At 39.1% G+C, this 14,562-nt stretch overlaps 1 protein-coding gene across 2 annotated transcripts in view; it reads right to left on the reverse strand.

Moving 5' to 3' along the window:
- The window catches only part of SACM1L (SAC1 like phosphatidylinositide phosphatase), a 35,242-nt gene that overhangs the window by 10,065 nt on the left and 10,615 nt on the right, over positions 1 to 14,562 (reverse strand). For both annotated transcript variants that reach the window (XM_084858128.1, XM_084858127.1), the window contains 13 exons: positions 14,102 to 14,229; positions 13,401 to 13,550; positions 12,981 to 13,040; positions 10,807 to 10,840; positions 7,443 to 7,544; positions 6,154 to 6,239; positions 5,893 to 5,979; positions 4,433 to 4,501; positions 4,264 to 4,343; positions 2,610 to 2,708; positions 909 to 1,047; positions 515 to 584; positions 359 to 431 (listed from right to left, as the gene is read on the reverse strand). In XM_084858128.1, coding sequence (XP_084714254.1) covers positions 359 to 431; positions 515 to 584; positions 909 to 1,047; positions 2,610 to 2,708; positions 4,264 to 4,343; positions 4,433 to 4,501; positions 5,893 to 5,979; positions 6,154 to 6,239; positions 7,443 to 7,544; positions 10,807 to 10,840; positions 12,981 to 13,040; positions 13,401 to 13,550; positions 14,102 to 14,229 — 1,177 coding nt within the window. The remainder of the gene's footprint in view (positions 1 to 358; positions 432 to 514; positions 585 to 908; positions 1,048 to 2,609; positions 2,709 to 4,263; positions 4,344 to 4,432; positions 4,502 to 5,892; positions 5,980 to 6,153; positions 6,240 to 7,442; positions 7,545 to 10,806; positions 10,841 to 12,980; positions 13,041 to 13,400; positions 13,551 to 14,101; positions 14,230 to 14,562) is intronic.

A 14,562-nucleotide genomic window follows, 5' to 3' on the forward strand; every position in this document is an offset into this window, starting at 1 on the left:
TTAGAAAATTTATTACATGGCATATTTGGGTTGATTTGCTGGCTTCAAAGCTTATTTGTTGTATACTTTTATTATGCTTCTATTAGTGATGGTTAATTACCATATACATTTTAAAGGCTGCAGTCCTATGCATACTTACTGGGAGTTAGTCCCATTCAACACAACGGAACTTACTTCTGGGTAGACACGCATAGGAATACACTGTAAATAATTATATTCATTGGTATATTTAAAACACTGAAGTGTTGTATGTCCACAGCAAGTCTGGTCACCAGATCAGTGTCTAAACAATAGGTAGATGCTTTTACTGAAGTTACATTAGTACATTTTCTTTCAAGAAAGACTGGCTCAAACTTGCCTTGTGTAGTCTGTCTTTAAGGCACCCGTTCCGGCATATTGTTTGGCACAAGCATTTGCGTTATCGGCCCATGCTATGGACAGAGAACATTTTTTTTTAAATGCAGCAAGTAAGTAGCACATAGGATAAGATCTACTTATTAAAAAAGAAACCTACCATTTTTATACAGTTTCTCAAATTCTGCTTGTTCTTCAAGTCTCTGGCCAACATGCAAAACACCTAATCTCTATAATGATGAAAGAAACCAGTATTTACAATTGCATCAGAATTCTGCTAGCATTTTAATTACATGTAGATTTGAACATTTTAATGCATCTGAAAAAGCATGTTCTCATATTTCAATTATATTCCTTTCAAGAACTATACATATAATATACTAGGTGATTATTAGTATTATTTTTGGTAACTGCCCAGAGAGCGTCACCTATTGGGTGGGTATAGAAATGAAAAAAAGTAACAGTATTAAAATTTCTAAAATAACAGCGATTTGCCTTTACACACAGGTTGCTCTTTTTAAAGGGACACAGAAAGGCTAGGAGGAAATCTCAACCTGCAGCTGTGCTTGGAGAGAGCGGCGTGCTAAAAGGCTCTGAATCACATTCGTTCGGTCCAGGCAGTCCATACAGTTACTGCGGAATGTTCCTTCTTGTTGCATCACCACCTTCCCATCAGAATCAACTAGGAAGTAGCTAAAATACATAATGGAGCTTGTATAAGAGTTTGCAGAAGATTGCTTGGATGTATTATTTGTTGCAGACTAACATAGCTATGGCACTGATGTAGGGAAATGTCTACGATAGTTATATCAATTACAATATTACCCCAAACAATCCCCTTAACTTTCTAGTATCCACACAGGCTTCAAAGCATTACTGACAGTTAAATATGGAAGAAACAGCTTTTGGTTACATAACTAAGGCTGCAGCCTTCTAACCATTTAAGCCCTACTCTTATCTTTCTTACTTCAAGCACCTGTCAGAAATATTTTAATATATTTAATACCAGATGTCTGAAATTGCCAGGATAGAAGTTATGATTCCAAGGAGATTCTGGATTTGTGTTTCTTGAAAGCAGCCCTCATGTCATATAGCAAGGAGAGATACCAAAGCTCATTGTGCTAGGACATGGAGGTCTACTGATCAAAGTAAAACTTCCCAATGGGCACATTTTAGAGACAAGACACAAATCAAGAGTGTGGTGGGGTAGCCAAAGGTGATGCTATAACACCTGGCTAGAATGTCTCTGGGTGCAATCCAGCAGGAAAGAAGTTATTCGGGACTCACTTTTGCTCTGTTTTGAGACATTCCAGGTACAAGAGTATTTCGAAAGGAAGAAAGATCAATTTAACACTGCTTCTTTGAAGATCAGTTCTTCTCATTCATCCCTTTGGCTCTCCTGCTTTACAAGGACGCTTGCTTTAAGAACCACTTCTTACAATGATGCTTTTATACAGAGCACGTGCAACTATTCACACAAACTATAAATGTATTGCTCGGGTTTACGTTGTCCTCATGATAACTATTTTTATTAGAAAACTTCAGCAAATCCTTCATCCTTTTGCCTGCCAATGGAACTGAAAGAACATCCTACTACTTGTAGCTATGGAGAGGATCTTATCTAACTGCTTTTGAAGCTGCAGCCTTAACTCAATTCGAAGAGCAGCATTTTAAGATAAAGTGTTCCCTTTAAAACTAGCATATCCAATAAAACCAAGGTGCTTCCTATTTGTAAGATATATTTTAACTTATTAAAACAGGAATGCAATTTGGGTTTGGGAATTCAACTATTCTCAGGAAATTAAAATATGGGTATGAACTTTGCTAGCTTCATAAGCAACTACAACTGCTTAGTCTTCTGCTTATGAATTTAAACACACACCTCCAAATGCAGTTGACACAAAAATTATAAAAGCACAGCAAAGTGGCATGTTGCCATCATGCTGGGATCTTTACACTGTTGCACAGAAACTGAAAGAGAAGCCACACAAGATCTTTGGACTGGAGTCCTAGACAAATTCAAATGGAACAGAACTCCAGTGATTTCCATACAAAACTTCAAATAAATGGTTTTGGGTTACAGCTCAGATTGCTGCCTTTTCAGATCACTGTACTTAAAAATTGCTAGAGCAATGCAATTTTATTTTAGCATAAAGCAGCAGTTTACTTCCAGCATCTGCGGTGCACAATCTAATCATTATGTAACTTCTACTAACCACAACGAAATGCCCATACACCGCAGTTGTATATATTACCCAAATTCATCTTGCTGTTCAGCTAGTTGATCCAATAAAATCTGGAGCCGATCCCATCTCATATGACTGCATTCTTTATGGAAATCAAATGCTACATATCTGGGCAGAGAAAGCATTTGTGAGTTCACTAGTACTTGAACCAGGGGGCGGGGGTATAGGGAGAAATGTTGCTTAGGTGTGCTGCAGCAAGAAAAACAAGTGTCTGAAGCAGTTTCTACTAAGCAACATAAAAAAGTTTTCCCTTGGTGAACCATTTCCTCAAAATGCCTTGAGAACTATATCTGTCAATAGAGCTGCCCTCTTTGCCTGTGGGGCAGGAAAAGGGATACACTAGCAGGAACGGAAAGGGGACAAAGACTCATGGGGAGGAAACATTACTGAGTTTTCAAAAAGCACATTTCCTAGTGTGCATTGCCTACCTTAGAAGTGTAAACTTGGGTTAAACTTCACCAGCTTCATGTGCAGTGCACTGTTTCTGCAGAACTAAACTTCACATTACTTAACATTCTGTCTGCACTATTCTCCAGTGACAGGTCTATAACCCTTAGTTTCTCATTCCATTTTTTATTCTATTAATTTTTTAATTAATTTTCCAAAAAAGAGAAACAGGAATGCATCATATTTAAGTCTAGTTACTGACAGAGGGTAGTACATTTAACATCCTTTATCTTACAGACAAAAAAATAGGGGGAATCCAATGGCTGCTTGGAGTTTTTCTTTATGGTTCTTCACAGTAACAAATTATATTTACTCTCTTTTCCATAATCCAAGGAAAGGCTTTGACAAATATTGCTGTATAGAAACCTGATTTGTAGATTAAATAAAATCATGCCATAGTTCATAAAAATCAGATATTTGACTTTGTCTTAGCTAATTTCAAGTTGGTATGTCATCTCTTCATGGCTATTTGCCAAAGCTCCATGTACCAAGACTTCAATGTTAGAAGATCTGCAATTTTCCAACTTTTAGTTTCCTGTTTCTAAAGAGTTCCCAAATCAAAAGCCACATGACCGTACTCCTGTAACCTTAGTCTTCAATCCACCCCTACCATGCAACAAGATCACCTTTATATTTAGTTGCTTTAAGGGTTTCTCCTCCATCCCAGGGTCAGGCATCTATTTCCTCACATCTCCCACCACCATGGGCACTTGTAACAATAATTCTACTTCACACCTCCCTTTCCTACCCTGGAGGCTTGATGGTTTACTTCATATGAGCACACTTAGAAATTGCATAGGTTCATTTCATTAACAGGACACAAGAGTCACAGCACTTATTTGCCACAGGGAGGAGAAGGATATCTACTTTCTGGCACAAATTTTGCCCCAGCTCTTATTTTGTTTATGGTGCATATCTGCAAAGCAAGCAGACTTATTTAACACCCAGACTAATTTAACATCCAGATTAAAATTTCTGCAACCCTGGTTTTATAGTATTATCGTGTCCACACAGAACCTGACTGTTCAGCCTTTGTATGCAGATATTCTATTAAGGGTACAATCCTATGGATGTTTAGACAGAAATAAAGCCTTACAATTCCCAGCATGCCCCAGCCAGCCATGCTGGACTTGCTCTCTAAACATGCACAGGATTGCACTCTAAGTCTTTTAAACAACTTGAACAGCAATGCAAGTATTTTTCAGTTGCCATGTACCTGACCATTCCATTTCCCAAGCTGTTTACCATTTTTGAAAATGTTTGTTCAAGAGGCTTCTCTGAGCCCTTCTGGTTAACCTGTAAAGGGAAAACAAAAATGTTCCATATAGCCGCAACAACATTTCATCACGTTTCTTTGAACCTGGATGAAGAATTTAAGAATTTACCAGATTAACAATCATTTGTTTTCCATAGCTGATAATCTGAGAATCAAAGTGTCTTTGGAAGCCATCCATCTGAAAAAGAATATGGTAGATACATTTATTTGAAGTATTTGCCAAAGCTGCACATTATGGAGAATCCTTAAAAGGAAGGACTTGTTCAGTATTGAGGGAACATAGCAGGAAACATTAAAATGCATTTGTAACTGTCTGTAGTTAAAAGAAACTGTGCAACATTTTCATGCCTATGGCAGATGCCAGGACTAAGCAGTGGAGAAAGTTAATTCATTCCAGTGATTATCTGAAACTAGCCAAAGGGTTCATCAACCTTTTCAGCCTGCCAGCACTTGAAGTCCCCACCCCAAGCTCTCACTGTGTTTATCCTGCCTCTCTTGATCCTACTGGTTCACCTGCTCTGATTTGCCTTGAGTCAGGCAGACTTGGGAGAGGGAGGGGCCTTTGATTTTGAATTCCTTAGTTCTAAGGGCAATTTAAGACACTACTAGTGTGTACTTTTCACTGGAAATAGATGACACTGCTTAAAATAGATAGGCAGCAAAGCAGCATTTGTCTTACAAATGAAAACGTTTAGCAAACCAGTATGTGGTTTGTGCATGAGCTATGGTACACAGGAAGCTGCCTTACACTGAGTCAGGCCTTTATCTAGCTTAGTATTGCTGACACTGACTGGCAGCAGCTCTCCAGGGTTTCAGGCAGGACTTTTTCCAGCCCCACCTGGAGATGCCAGGGATCGAACCTGGGACCTTCTGCATGCCAAGCAGGAGCTCTATCACTGAGCTACAGCCTTTCCCTATGGTACTGAAATTGCTGTACTTGTGCCCATGAAGTTGTCAAAAACGGCCTGCCCAAATACTGGGCTCACTGTCTTGGCAATCTTCCCCAAATGGCATGTATCGAGGTCTCGCAAGATCAGGTGTTCCCAGCCAAAAGGCTTTCCTCACTCCAATGTGCCAGGCAATGTCAGCCATCTCATCCCTGCACTACAGAGCAGACCTGATCCTTTAATCTGGAGGGGTTCAGGGAAAGTGAAGGTTGTTCTTCACAAGAAGAGAAAGAATCTAGACTCAACACTGTCTTAGTATTTAGTGAAAGATGGTATGCAATGCATTTTTAATCAATGTGTATCTACAGAGCCAGCTCTAACAAGAGATAGACTGGGAATAAGACAGCATGTTAAAAGTGTTAATATCTCTTAAATCTCTTATTTCAAGGTCAAGGGGCTGAAATCTCTCTTGTATTGTTTAATGTTGGTTGAAAATGCTACTGCACTAACACCAAACCTTCGCTAGCTTTCAACAACAATATATGTTTAGTTCAGGAACACCTTAAGGAGAACCACACTCCCCAGAATAGTAGCAACCATTACAAGGCTATATCCATATGCATATGGATTTTACATTAAAGCCCTCCTGCAGAAAGATATGAAAAATATATATAAAACATACATGGTTTACTGTTTTGCTGATCTGTGGTTGTGGTTTATATTTGAGGTTTGGTCTCTGTGACCAGAAAAACGGAATTGATCCACGTGTCTGGAAAACAGGGAATAGAATAGTGAAGCATATAACATTATCTTATCAGAAAAACCTCCCAGCTAGCTTCTGCCTTTTATCTTGGCATAGAGCAGCATTAAGAGGGATGGGGCAAAGATTAACTTCCGTGTGAAAGACTAGTCATGCTACCCAGTAAAATAGAAAAAAATGTACCTGGACAAAAGAAGCTTTGCTCCCATTGTAATGTACAATTTGCTCCGTTTCTACGAAATTAGCTGCATGTCCTTCAGAATCGATACCTTTAAGTGTAAGAAATTCAAAATTATAGCTAACTACTTACAGCAAAAGCCTTACTTATTACTTCAGATCCTAATATGTCATTTTGGTGAGTGCTTCCATTATGTAAGATGAAAGCACCCCACCCCCCAAAACAAAATACATCCTGGAACTGCCTAAAATGCTAATGGGATGCTGTGTCCTGCAGAGGCAGGAGATTTATGTTGCCTTTGACAGTTCTTGGAACAAAGCACAGCCAGCCTATTTCTACCATAAGATGCAGGAGTTCTCTTTAAGAGTTGCACAGTTAAAACAGTAGTGATGGAAGATCCTTCTCCACAAATCCATGCACTTCAAGATGATGGCCATAATCCAGAGGACCATAACACAAGTTCCCTGCATTCAGTGTTGCTTTGAACATTTGTTTCTCATATACCCTTTCCCTAAATCCCAGCCCCCTGTATGGCACATCACTTATGAAAGGCAGAGAAATTTCAAAATATTTGTGCAATAGCAGTGGTAGCAGAAGTGTGGGGATTTGTTCAAAGAAAAATAAAAGGTCACCAGGTACATTTGGATTGCATCTGTTATTGGGAAGGCAGAGAAGGTCAGTCACCTCTCTTCTCCCTAAAATAGCAACTTAAAAATTAGGGATAATCATTTTTATTATATTTGTATTCTGCCTTCCACCCCTCCTCCAAAAAAATGCAGAATGACTTTTTAGCCTCAAAAACAGCCCTGTAAATTAGGAAAGGCTGAGATATAATGACTTGCACAAGGCCATGCATGATTTGAGTAGATATTTAACCTTCCCACATTCAAATCCAAGCCACTACTCCACAAAGGATAATCATTACAAGTTTTATTTAGATCTAATTAAAAATATTTCCATAGCAACACACAAAGTTTGCCATTTAGCCTAAAGCAACATGAATCTGAAGTGGCAATATTCATATCCAAGCTGCTTTAGATTAAATGGCAAACTTCACAGACATTACAAGTATGACAGGAATTTTCCTAAGCAAAATCTGTATCAGTATGTGGCAGAAAGAAACAACAGTGGATGAAGAGATCTGGAGATCTTGAAAGCTTGCAGAGTATTTTTCTACCCGAGTGGCTTAACAAAGGCATTACCTTAGTATGTAATTTGGAATCAGCTCAACAGACTTGTTAACAAGATGCAAACAGTTGAACCCTTTCATATTGGTATTGGGCATTTGTCTTACCTCTCACATAGTAGCGCACACCAGCTCTGAAACAGCTTCTTCGGGAAATAAGAATCCAGTCAAAATATTTTCCATTAATGGAACAAGAGTGCATAATAACAACTGATACAAGGTGATGTGTTAAGGAATACTTGTATACACTTAATTCAATAAATTAGAGGGGAAATGGTATCACCAGCTCTTAGAACTGTCCATTCATAGTATTATGGGCATAGAGAGCACATCTTCTCTATTCCAAACTTCTTAAATTTAGTATTAAGAGTCCATGCATGCCTGATGGGAAAAAATGCTTTGTTGCTTTTTGGTAGGGAGAAAATGCATTTTCCATCAATTTCCAGTTCAACAAGCAACAAAAAACATACTGAATTATGTTTATAATTATAACTGTATTAACAAATATAATGTAGCTACTGTCTATGTTACAACACAAGAAGTCTGTCTTCATTCTGGATGGCAACTAACACATCCTGAATAAGGAGGTTACTGAAATAAGAATTAGATTAGGAAAGAGGAATTTATTTATTTATGTTTTTAGACCAACTGTAATCTAGAGGTGGTATACAAGGCATGAATAAAGCCAATCATGCTAAAAGCCAAAATACATAACAAAACAAACAAGAGAAGCTAAAAAGAGCCGAACAGACTAGCTTTAATGTGCCTGGGAAAATAAACAACACTTGACCTGGCACTGAAATGCTAGCAATGTTGGCACCAGTTGAACTCAAGGACAGAATTCCAAAGCCAGGGCACCACCACAGAGAAGGCTCTTCCCCTCGTCACAGCAAACTTCCCCTAGCAAGGGTACATGGACAAGAGCCTCCCCTGACAATATTAAGACCCAGGCAAGTTGGTAAAGGGAGTGGTGCTCCTTTCAAGTATTTGGGTCATAAGCCATTTAGGTCCTTAAAGGAACCAACACCCTGAATTGGGTTCATCTATTATTTTTGTGTATGTTTTCAGTGATAGAAAATAATCTTCTAATCATAGCCTTTTAGTAAGCATGCTTGCTCAGAAGTCCCACTGAGCTCAATAGGGCATACTCCTAGGTAAGTGCAAATATGGACTGCTGCCTTCGACCTGAAACATCTGGTAACTGTCATCTTTGTGTGCCAGAATACCACTGATTCCCATGGAAACCTGAAGGAACTTTTCCAAAACAAGAACAGGAAAATACGATAATCTGGAGCTTGGCAACAGGAACTGCTCTAAGCTGGAAACTACCAGCAAGCCAATGAACCAAAACCACTGTGTCACATCAAATCAGGATTTAGATCCTTGAGACAAGGCATTAGAGCAATAAAACTCAATATCACTGTGTCGAACCCAACATTTTTACATAAATAAATAGCGGGCTCTGCTAGCATTAAGACATTGAGTGGATATACACAAGAGGCACACACACAAAACAAAATGGCACAACTCCAGCACTTTTGAGACCCATTAATTTCAATGAGTGCAAGGTTAAAGACATGTTTAAGTCTCCCATAAAAATAAATGAGACATTAAAGTACTTGACTTTGGCAGATTTATGTCCAACATTTTTTGACCACATCACGGGGAACATGTTCTGCTTGAACCGACAAAACATAAAATAATCCAAGACAGGTAAAAGTCTCTTTCTTTTGAGACTTACCTCTTCCCTTTGTATGTATTACATTTTTCTAATACTCTTTAGATGGAAAAAATGCCACTGGAAATTTTACAGCCAATGCGTCTGTTTTACCATTCACAGCTGGTGGTTCCACCTGCATACAGGGTCAAGTTTTATAGCAACTACAGTAGATATACTAAAGCTTTTAGAAAGCATCACCTAGTGTATTTGGCAATAATGCTAAGGTTCACCATAATAAGGAATAGCCAGTTAATGCAGGTAGCAACATACTTTAAGTTTAGGCAAGTGCTAGAAAAACTGCTTGCATTATGTTTGTAAAGGATGTTGACAGAAAATAATCTTTTGTTCATTCAGATAGTTGGAAATACAACACATGAACCTTAAGTGATTTATCTTACAGGTGCAAAAGCTCTCAATATCCCCTCCCCGCTGCTATTTCAGTAGGGAGGAAAAGATATATATATATGCATTTTTATTAAGCCTCTCTAAAAGATTTAATATGTTGGGAGTCCAAACAAAACCTGCTGCTTTGGATAATATATGCTGACAGCAAACTCAGTTCTCCAAATGTCAGTCCTTATTTAGCCCAGAAGTCACTACCCATGCACAAGAGGGATATATCAGTCTTGGGGGAACCCTCAGGTTTGCAGAAATACAAACAAATCTTTAGGAGGAATCCTCAGGACACCACACCACCCTCAACCCAAAGAGGATCGACCACGCTAGTGGCCATGAAATGCTGACAGTCTCTGCTAGTTCGCCATAACCACAGCCCATGGATTAAATAACACATGGGCTGTCAGGGACAAGCAGGAGAGAACAGGTGTGTTGCCTGCAGAGTGCCCACCATTTCTGCTTTTACTCAGCAAGCCACGATTGGCTCCTTCGTAGGTTGCTGAACATGCTGTCCAAACCTAGATTGCTGGGTTGTTTATCCCCTAAACAACTTAGGGGTCCGGGTTCAGACAGGGCCCTCAGCAACCTACAGAGCCAATCATGGGTTGCTAAAAGTGGAAGTGGCAGGCGCACTGCAGGCAGTGCACCCACTCTCTCCCATTCATCCCTGAGAGACTATGGGTTGTTTAACCCATGGGCTGTCATGTTGTGCGAAGCAGATCACTGTTGGGGAAAAAAACAGAAAACTGGGGTCTGGAGGGGATAATAGAATAAAGGCATGGCTGCTTGCCTGAAACACTGAACGGGAGTACTCCACACTGCAACTTTTGTAGCAGGTCTCACTTGTCAATAATCTAGACACAAAGCATGGCTTTTCATTACATTAGTATTAAATCCCAGAATATGTTTGAGTCAAGAGCTTTAAAATGGTATTAGACAACCATTTCCTCCTCTCCCAACCCCTGCACAGGCTGGTCTTATTATTAAGAGGTGGTGAGTCATTTTAAGGTTAATTTGGAAAGGTCAGAGCAGGTATTCCCATATGCATGAACTCAAGCACTTGATTTAAACTTTGCATTTCCACCTACAACAGGGGTGGCAAACTTGTGGTGCTCCACATGTTTTGGCCTACAAATCCCATCACACCTAGCCAGCATAGTCAAGGGTGAGGGATTATGGGAGTTTAAGGCCAAAATATCCTGAGGGCCACAAGTTGCCCTCCACTGGCCTACAAGTCGCTCAAGGTATTTACCTATCCTGTGTGTCATTTTGTGGAATTAGTATGGCAGTATCACCCCCTATATGCTCTAAATATTAACCAAACTGTGTTACCCTGGCAGAATCATGAAAGGATACATCCATGCATAACCGGAGTAGCAAACCTATGGATCTGTAAAACAGGAAATGTAACACTGTTGAAGAACAATATTTGCGTTTTTAAAGATATTGTCCAAACACTGAACGAAGATAGGAATGACAAAGGTTACAGAACTCTAGAAGGGTCTAGAAAATGCTTTACAGGAAAATGCTCTCCACTCAAACATGCTTATTGATACCTGCTTATACCACACAAACTGATAACAATGTATCAGGTTTTAGAGTTCTGAGCCTCATACATGCATTATTTCAGTAATCATTACAACAACCTTGTAAGGTAAATACGGCATCCCTATGTTACACGTAAGGGGATAGAAGACAGGGTGTAGTTTTCTGAAGGCCACCTGGCAAGTTCCTAGCTGAGGTGGGATTTGACACACAAAAGCCAGAAGGGCAATACAAAGGCAAGGGGAAAAAAGACACAAGAGGTAAAGACAATTGTTGTAAGAGAAATACACCCATTCCTATATAAGAGGAATGTATCTTGTTCTAAATTCAGAAACTAACACTGACAGCATTTTAAGAAGTCTGTTTTCAGCAAGTTTTATAAAGTTGGATTTGGGACTTGTAATACAGGCTTTTTCAAATATACATTCTTCATTCAACTAATGACTGCTGCTTGCATTTTGCTCTCCTTGAGGTAAAATTTGGACCAGGGGACTTCCCCATTCCCTGCTCAGGCTCTTACCCACTATGCCATACTAGCTATGGATTTAGAGAAGAGTTCCATACAGTGGCAAAGAATGCTATCTACCACATGTTGAACTGAACTGAAGGACACTGGCTCAGAGTATGAGAGTGCTGATTGATGAACTGTGCAATAAGGTGGCTACCTGTAGAAATGTGCATTTGTACCAATCTAAGGAGAAGCACAGAACACCTCAGTATTTTCAATCTATAATAAAGCTGTAGGCTAGAAAAAAGTTGTTTGCAATTACAAACAGCTTCAAAAGCTGCTATTTTGTTGCTCTGACAGTGTTAATGCATTATTTTGGCTATCAGCAATTGCCGTGAAATCTCAAGACACAACTGTAGAAACATCCCTAAAAGACAAGATTCTTAGAGCCACTTCATCCAGACACATGGGCTAAAAATATATTAATAACTTGTTTGCCACTTGTCAATAGCTGAAAGCAATTAGGGTGGTTAGCTGACCTGAGAACTATTAATACCAAGTCTTGGCCAGGAAAGACTGCATCTTGCATGCATAATTAAAAGACTCTTAATGGGCTGTGCAAGATGCCAAGAGAGTGAATTTGTTCCACAGAAATAAAAGGATGACTGACACAAATTTAAGTTCCAAATGACAAATTAGGTTTAGACAAGGTGTCTAGTAAGCCGCCACTTTATTAGGAAGTATCTACAACAATGGAGTTCCTGAATTCTTACAGGCCTTTACTCTGAATTTAAAAAACAACAACAACTCTTAAGGGGTTCTGTTATACACTTTCACCAACTCCTATTGTAACATGAAGGATGGCATTTGTTCTCTTGTGCAATGCTGTATGCTATATCTGGATTAGCTTCAATCACTCTCCTCTTTTAAACCCCTCCTACAACACTTCCCTCTGAACCACCACAGACAATGCTCTCATCTCCTAGCTAGCCTTCCCACACTTCCATACTCCATTGTCAAACCTTATCTTCTCCCTTAGATGGAATTCTAACAGGCTCTGTGTTAGAAGCAAGTCATTTCTAAGTTGTTTACACTTTGCTATGTGTTGTAAACATTACACAGAGATTACGTTGCAGTAACTGCAGTAGCAGAAGCAGAAAGAATGCACTATATTAAGTGGCATGGTATCAGGGAAGGGAAGATGTGTTCCTGTCTGTCCCACCCAATATTACCCACTACAATCACATTCAGCATAAGTGAGCATTCTGTATTATTACAGTCTATATTTTCTTCCACCTGACTGGCATTTGCAAGAAGCTACATGCTTGCTAGAATATCTGTTTCAATTTAAATGAAGCATATTGGGTTTTTATAAATGTTACTAGATAAGTTGGTACAACATAAAAGTCTCCACATTGTTATCGCCAACTGTTCCAGTGGTCTGAACTGGAAGCAGATGACACATAGCTATGAAAAAAAAGAGGAATCATCTATGATATTTTGGTGATTATGCCCCCCCAAGATGAATGTACATTACCTCAGGCTGAGCAGCAAATTCTCTAAGAAGATGCCCGTTCCATACAAACCGTGGATCTGCCTGTAATAAATTGAATCACAGAATATATTTTAAACACCAAATGTTTTGTTTTCAGCAGTAGTTTGGATCCGGACTTAACGATACTCAGAGTAGTATACTGCAGGAAGCCAATTCCCTTCCCCTCCAGTCTCAGAGTTCTGGCACACACACAGATCTCTCTCCCACAAAATAAAAGGCTCAATATGTCATTAATTCACAAAGCTACATCCTGAATGAGCAATTTACAAGTTGAAGCATTTTGTTACAATATCATGACATGGTTTAATTTTTACTGTTGAAATACAAGAATCTCATTAATTTACTGTAAATATATGTTGTCTTTTATAAAGTTGGCAAAAAATTGGGCACAGACATCCTTACCCTCTCTAGCAAGCTCATTTCTTGAAACTCCGGACTGGTATTAGCCAACCGTTGTAAGGTGTGCGTTAAGTCGTATGTTGTAGAAAAATAAAATCCATCCACGCTCAATACATGGCTAATCATTGCTAAAAAGACTTTATTGTCCTGTAACTGTTAGAAGAAAAATATTATGCACCATGCTTTCTGTAATTTTCCTTACCAGTGGATACAAGTTTCCCATAATATCCGACAAATATCTTTCAAGATTTTCTTTTCTTAATAGGGACAGAGATGAAGTATTCTGCTGTTAAAACTTACCCCAACTCCATCTCCATCACAGGTCATTACAGAAACACACAATTCCCCATGTGTGACTAAGAGTTTCCATCTGCATGGGAGAGGCTGTGGATATATGCCAATTTTCTCTTATAGTTGCATCCCCTCAGGCTGCATTGAATTCTGTTCTGCAGGGGCCACTGAACTTTAGCAGCATCTTTTCAGGGAGTAAGAGAACCTCCAGGGGGAAGAGTTCCCCTCTTTAGATCCTAGACTATGTGCCAGTTGCTGAATCCATTAAAAAAAATTATGCAACACTTCAACAATCATGTCCTTAAACTTCAAGAACATGGATAAAGTGATCAACTTTCATTTCGACTCAAACATCTTGCAGAGAGTTCTGAGGCAGACAAAAGGCATTTTTCTAGTACCAAATTTACTCCTACCTGAATATCAGTTAAATGTAGCATTGTCTTTTTGTAAGAGAGGATGTCAAAGTCAGTTGCTTTCCAGACTACATGATTGAAAAATTCGCCTACTTTTCTCTTTTTTGTTATTACAATAAGGTATGTGCCTGTAAAACAGCAAGATAATAGTCAGCTACACAGATTTTTCTTCTATTTGACCTTTTAAAAAGGACAGTTACAACATTAACAAAGCAAACTGAGGTGGGATACTGAGCTCCATGCCTTTTTTCTAGTGTACATTTTTGCCATCACATTCTTAAGCACCCTGCTACAACCTTGAAGACTGGGCATAAATACCTTCTATCACAAAGCATGATTAGTTTCATATCCCATGGGCTTATCCCAGCTGCACATTTTAGTCCCAGATCACCATTCCAGAAGACTGCATGTGGGGTACTGCAAGTCTGAATGCTCCTTATGTAAGAAGCTTCCTCCGCTTC

This window comes from Heloderma suspectum, chromosome 5 (genome assembly GCF_057233095.1).
Source record: "Heloderma suspectum isolate Gila_16-S chromosome 5, 16-S_ref, whole genome shotgun sequence".
Classification (NCBI taxonomy): Eukaryota; Metazoa; Chordata; class Lepidosauria; order Squamata; family Helodermatidae; genus Heloderma; species Heloderma suspectum.